Source organism: Fukomys damarensis, unplaced genomic scaffold, assembly GCF_012274545.1.
Source record: "Fukomys damarensis isolate Sample0158 unplaced genomic scaffold, DMR_v1.0_HiC HiC_scaffold_23, whole genome shotgun sequence".
NCBI lineage: Eukaryota > Metazoa > Chordata > Mammalia > Rodentia > Bathyergidae > Fukomys > Fukomys damarensis.
Genome location: NW_022900935.1, coordinates 32,591,088 through 32,597,211, shown reverse-complemented (window position 1 = coordinate 32,597,211; position 6,124 = coordinate 32,591,088). Strand labels below are relative to the sequence as shown.

The 6,124-nt window shown below is 50.3% G+C and overlaps 1 protein-coding gene across 1 annotated transcript in view; it reads right to left on the bottom strand.

Moving 5' to 3' along the window:
- Mroh7 (maestro heat like repeat family member 7) overlaps positions 1-4,996 on the bottom strand; it is a 58,280-nt gene extending 53,284 nt beyond the window's left edge. The window contains exon 1 of the mRNA XM_010610391.3: positions 4,827-4,996. Within this exon, the coding sequence (XP_010608693.1) occupies positions 4,827-4,847 (21 nt within the window). The 5' untranslated portion in view covers positions 4,848-4,996. The remainder of the gene's footprint in view (positions 1-4,826) is intronic.
- Between the last annotated feature and the right edge of the window lie 1,128 nt (positions 4,997-6,124).

Below are 6,124 nucleotides of genomic sequence, written 5' to 3'. Positions count from 1 at the left end.
CGCGCGCGCGAGTGTGTGTGTGTGTGTGTGTGTGTGTGTGTGTGTGTGTGTGTGTGTGTGTGTGGGTGCATGCGTACACACACACGCTGACTCCTAGAAGTCAAGTATCACTGCCCCCTTGTTACACACAGAGGCAAAGGCCAAGAGGAGAAAGATCATGCACTCCCTTGGCCCTTGAAGCAGCCAAGACCAGCCCTGTGGTGCCCCCTGCCCGGCCCCTCGTGGCTTCCTGTGGTCTTTAGGACAGAGATCCAGTCCCCTTTACACCCTTCCTGCCCCTCCACATAACCCTCTCCCTCTCCACTCCACTGGCTGGGCCGGGGCTGCCCAGCTGGCTCCCCTCCCTTACTCCCCTTCACCAGCTGATGCCTGTTCGGTCAGGGCCCAGAGTGCCCTACACAGGCGAGGGCCACCTGTACCTTCTCAGGGCTCCCTGCTCACAACCCTTCCCGCACACACATCCGGTTTTCCCCACTAGACCATCGGTTCCATAAGAGGAAGGACTCGTCCGCCATGTCCTCTGCCACTCTGCGTAGCGCTTGACACACAGTAAAGGTCTGGGAAATGTTTGGGTTCGCTATTTCATCTCTTCTTCACTTATCGACCATTCTCTTGCTGGCTGGAATCGTCATGTAGTCCTATATATTGATTTGGTACCGGAAATCAAACTCAGGGCCTTGCGCCTGCCGGGAAGATGTGGCACTGTGGAGCTACAGCCCCAGCCTCCTTTATATTCATTTATGCACTGACTCCTTCCCTGGGTCATTTGCTCTTGGCACGCATTTTGCCCTGCGTCTTTATATGGTAGTGTGGCTTCGGAACGATCATAGATGTGGAGTCACCATGTAGTCCTGAGTTCGAATCTTGGCTTGTCTTCTTACTAGCCTGGGTGAACCCAGGACGGAGACTCCTCCCCTGCCCTGGTCCTCCTCCTCCAGGGTATAAATCTCTGTCTTCAGAGAGGTTGTAGTTACAGCGCCTGGCGCAGAGCACCCGGCTGCCAGCCCCTTACCTAAGTGATTACTGCTCATTCAGCCCCAGCGAGGGCAGAGGCCAGTGAGGCCCAGCGCACAGTGGGAGCCACCTTCATCCCAAGCCAGTGGCTGCGGCACAGCTTACCTTGGCCTAGGACAGGAAGTGCGTACCTACCATCAGCGCCCAGGGGAGATTTTACCTTGAAGGTAAAGCATTTAAAATGTCAGGGCTCTTTGATTTCATGGACCCTTGCCAAAGCCTCGGACTGAATTTCATGTTCATTATTTTTAATTATTTTACCTGAAGAGGAGCCTGAATTTTAATCTTCCCTCCCACCCATGCGCACAGGCACGTGTACACACACACACACACACACTGGACATAGTAGTGAAGGGGGCACATTTTCAACCCGGAGAAATCCCAGTGGTGCAGCCCGCGGGGCAGTGAGCACGCTCCTGGGAAGCCCGGTGGTCTGGCAGGTGCATGGGTCGGGTCACTGGGCAGAAGGTCACAGGACCCCAGCCTGGCCGACCCTTCCTCTTCTACGAGAAGTCTTCTCTCCCCGACCTCTCCTGCTCCCCCATCCACCTCGTCTACTCCACCTCGGTCTGCAGAAGTGACCGGCCACCCAGGCTTGCTCTCTGTTCTGCCAGATGCATGGGTGGAGAGGAGCAGAGGCTGTGGGGCGCTGTTTGATTTCCGGTACCAAATCAATACACAGGAATACACGAGGGTGCCAGCCAGCAAGAGAATGGTTGATAAGTGAAGGCAGGCACTAAAGGGACTCGTTGATACAGGTGGCCTCAAACCGCGTGCTGTCCTCTGTCCCCAGCTCAAATAGGCGGGGCAGAGCCTGTTAATTAAGCAGATCCTCCTGTGCAGAAGGGTCCATCCTCTCTCCCTGACCTTGGTGATCTCCTCCAGGCCCTGGACAAGGGGCTGCTAGAGTCCCCAGAGGGCAGAGCCAGCGACAAATTCCAGTTCCTCAGTGGAGAGCCCAGAAAGTGCCGGGCACACCTACAGCCAGGCCCACACACGTGCGCGTGTGCACGGCGTCTGACAAGAAGCACCTCAGACCTAGAGAATCCAGCCCGGAGCTCCACTCCCCACAGGAGGCCCACCCTAGGTCCCAGCCTAATCTGCAACATCACTGGAGCCAGATAGAGCACACCCTGCACTCTTACTCACTACACCCACATTTGGCCAAATTCTGCTAACTGGTGGCAGACGACTCCTGTTCTCTAGGCCAGCTCCCAACAAACCATTTCCAAATTGAGCCTCTAGGCACTTCCTTTAAAAGCACAAGAAGCCAGATGTAGGGCACACACTTGTGACCTCAGTGTTCTAGGAGACTGAAGCAGGGGGAATCACAAATTCAAGCCTAGCAGAGGCAATTTAGTGATTTAGCAAGGCCCTGTCTCAAAGAAGAAACAAAGGCTGAGGGTGTAGCTCAGTGGTAGAAGGCCTTTGGGTTCATTCCCCAGCAATACAAAAACAAAAATAGGTGAAAGAGCCAGGTGAAGTGGCACATGCCTGTAATCCCAACCACATTGGAGGCTAAGGCAGGATGACCACAAACTCAAGACAGCCTGAGTAACTTAGCACAATCTTGGTTTAAAAAAAAAAAAAAGAAAAAAAGAAAAAGAAAAGAAAACCAGATGTGTGGTGTACACCTGTAATTCCAGCACTTGGGAGGCTGAGGCAGGAGGATTGCTGAGTGGGAGGCCAGCTTGGGCTTTATAGTGAGTTCAACACCAGCCTGGACTACATGGCCTTGTCTCAAAAAACAAGCAAACAAATCAAAAAGACCTAAATGAAAGAGATAAAACTCTTAGAAAAAATAACATGGAAGTAAATCTCTGTGACCTTAGGTTTGGCAGTGGGGTGGGGTCACTGGGAATTGAATCAGGCCCTTCACACTGACCCACATCTCCAGCTCTTCTTATTTTGAGACAGGTTTTCATTAAGTTGCTGAATTGCTCAGGCTGGGCTTTAATGTATGATCCTCCTATCTCAGCTTTCCAGAGTGCTGGGATTAAAGGCTTTCACCTCCCCATTTGGCAATGGTTTCTTAAATACAACACCAGGGGCATAAACAAAATAAAAAGTATAAGGGTTGGGGATTTAGTTCTGGTTCCACCACCTGCCTTGCCAGTGTGAAGTCCCAAGTTCAATTCCCCGGTACCAAAAAAAGAAGAAGAGGGAGGAGGAGGAGGAAGAAGGTAAAATGGAATTCATCAAAATAAAAACTTATGTGCATTAAAAGACACTCTCTACAAATAAAAAGATAAACTACAGAGTGGGAGAATTACCAAGCATATACCTCAGAAGGCTCTGATGTCCAGAATATAAAAGAACTCTCACGATGCAACAACAAAGAGACAAACAAGCCAATTAAAAATTGGGCAAGCCGGGCATGCTGGCACACACCTATAATCCCAGCACTCAGGAAGCTGAGGCAGGAGGATTGGCAGAAAGTGTGAGGCCAGCCTGGGCTACATAGTGAGTTCAAGGCCAGCCTGGACTACATAGGGAGACCTGTCTCAAAAAAAATTAGTCAACTTGGGCCGAGCGGACAAGCTCTGAGGTAGAGCTCCATCAGACTCTCGTCTAGCACTTGATCCACAGCACTGAAGAAAAAACTGAGCAAGCCTCTCTAATAAACATTTCTGCAGAGGTACATGAATGGCCAATAAGCATGGGAAAATGTGCCCAAGGTCATTAGTCATTAGGGAAATGCAAGTCAAAACCACCGTGAATATTATATCTTTTTTTTTTTTCTTAAGACAGGGTCTCGCTATGCAGTTCAGGCTGGCCCTGAGCTATGTAGCAGGGGCTGGCCTTGAACTCACAGTGATTCTCCTCCCAGCTCCAAAGTGCTAGGATGACAGGCACGCCCCCCCACACCTGGCCATGGTAAGCATTATTTCACACACACTGGGGTGGCTTGCATCTTTTAAATGGAAATAACAAGTGTTGATGAGGAAGTAGAGCAGTCCGGAAGTCTCCTAGGTTGCTGGTGGGAGCAGGAAGTCAGAGCAGCTTCTGAAAACCAGCCCAGGAATAAGGGCTAAGGGAGCTGAACCTCCCGGCCTCAGAGACCACTGTCCTGATTGCCCAGCAGGCTCCGTCTGATTGTGCAGGGGTTGAACGATGAAGCCCTGCTGTTCTACTTTTTTTTTTTTTTCTTTCTGCCTCAGCACGTGGCAAAGGTAGGATTCAAATCCAGGTCCTCTCAACCCAGTTTTCCTCCGAACACCACAGAATGGCTCAGCGAGACCACCACATGCTCCGTTTCTCATTCCTGTTCTCTCCACCACTCCGAGGTCCCTGCCTAGGGAAGAGTTCGATGGAACCCAGGCAACGCCCCTGATTCCCAGCTACAAACAAAACCCCAGGGCTTTGGAGTCTGACAGACCTGAGCTGGACACCTCGTGGGGGGTTTGGGCTGGCGGTTTTGCTGCTCTTAATATTTCCGTCAGGACAGGGCAAGGGAGGGCCCACAGGGAGGACAATCACAAGGCCTGATGCCCATCCCCTCCACACAGGTGGGGACAGAGGGGTGCACTGGAGAAAAGGTTAAGTCCTGGCCTCCAGGTCCTCTGCCTTCTCTTCACCAAGCTGCATACACAGCCCTATAAAAATTTCTTAAAATTTTGAGACAGGGTCTCACTATGTAGTTGAGACTGACCTGGAATTCACTATGTAGTCCAGGTTGGTCTTGAACTCACAGCGATCCTCCTGCCTCAGCCTCCCAAGTGCTGGATTATAGGTGTGCGCCACCACACCCAGCATCTCAGCATTTCTCTCTTTCAACCTTGAATTTGTGATGTTCAAATTAAGGGCCTTACCTTCATCTGGGGCAGCCACATGATAATAGATAATGCAGCTTTAAATCAGAGATATGAAGTTCAAACTGTGGAATTACAGCAGAAGGGGAGACTTTTCCCAGGGGGGTGGGGTCAAGGTGGTACGGTCTGGCGGAGGCTGACCCCACCCCTAGAACTTGCCCAGAGTGGCCCCTTACCTCGGCTCCCCCAAACCCAGGCTGCGGTAGCATTCTTTGTGAGGTCACTGGTATCTGAAACCCCCCAGCCAATAAGGCCCCTGCTCCTGCCTTCATAGTGGGGAGAATCAGTCCCAGCACTGTTGGGGGCTGAGGCAGGAGGATCACAAGTGTTGCTTGTTTTGTGAGACAGGGTCTCACTCTATAATTCAGGCTGGCTTTGAATTCACTATGTAGCCTAGGCAGTCCTCAAACTCACAGAGATCCTCCTGTCTCAGCCTCCCAAGTGCTATGATAGAAAGTTTGAGATCACCTTAAGCAATTTATTTAGATCTTGCTTTAAAATTTAAAATTAAAATAATTTTTAAATAAAAGAAAAAGTGCTGAGGGTGTCACTCAGTGTAAATCCCTGGGTTCAATTCCTAGTACCGCAAAAAATAAAATAAAATAAATTTATTAAATTTTATTTTATCCCATCCCCTCCCCTTAAAATTAAATTTTTAAAAGGTCTGTGTTCTGACATCTTCCACATTGCCTGGAAACAACCTCAATGGACTGAAGACTAAGTTGCTGGCCTGGCATGCAAGATGCCCCTCAAAATTCCTCGGCTCTATAGATCTTGGGGTGATCAGGGCCTAGGACCCAGGCAGTCTGGGATGAGGAAACTGAGACCACTAGAAGGGAAATACTGATCCAGTATCACCAAATTGGGACACCTGAATGTTACCCAAGTCCTTGATCTTTCCCCTACGCTGCCTTTATCCTCCGCTAGGTACAGGGGCAGGGTAAGAGGAGGCAGGGCTGGGGGACAGAGGCCTGAGACAAGGAAATGAGAACCCTGGGGCTACCTGTCTAAAGGATCTCATTTTTAAGGATGAGCAATAAGTAAGATAATTAAGGTTATAGTGACTGGACGGAAAACTTCAGGCACACCACTTACAAAACGAGAGCGGGAGCTGGGTAAGGTGCACAAACCTATAATCCCAGCACTTGGGAGGCTGAGGCAGGAAGATGGCTGGATCTCAAGGCCAGTTGTGGGCGGTGTAGTGAGTTCAAGGCCACCCTGAACTACTGACACACTGTCTCAAACCAAAAATAAATACATAGATAAATTTGTAAAATAACACGAGAGGGTGTGTCCGC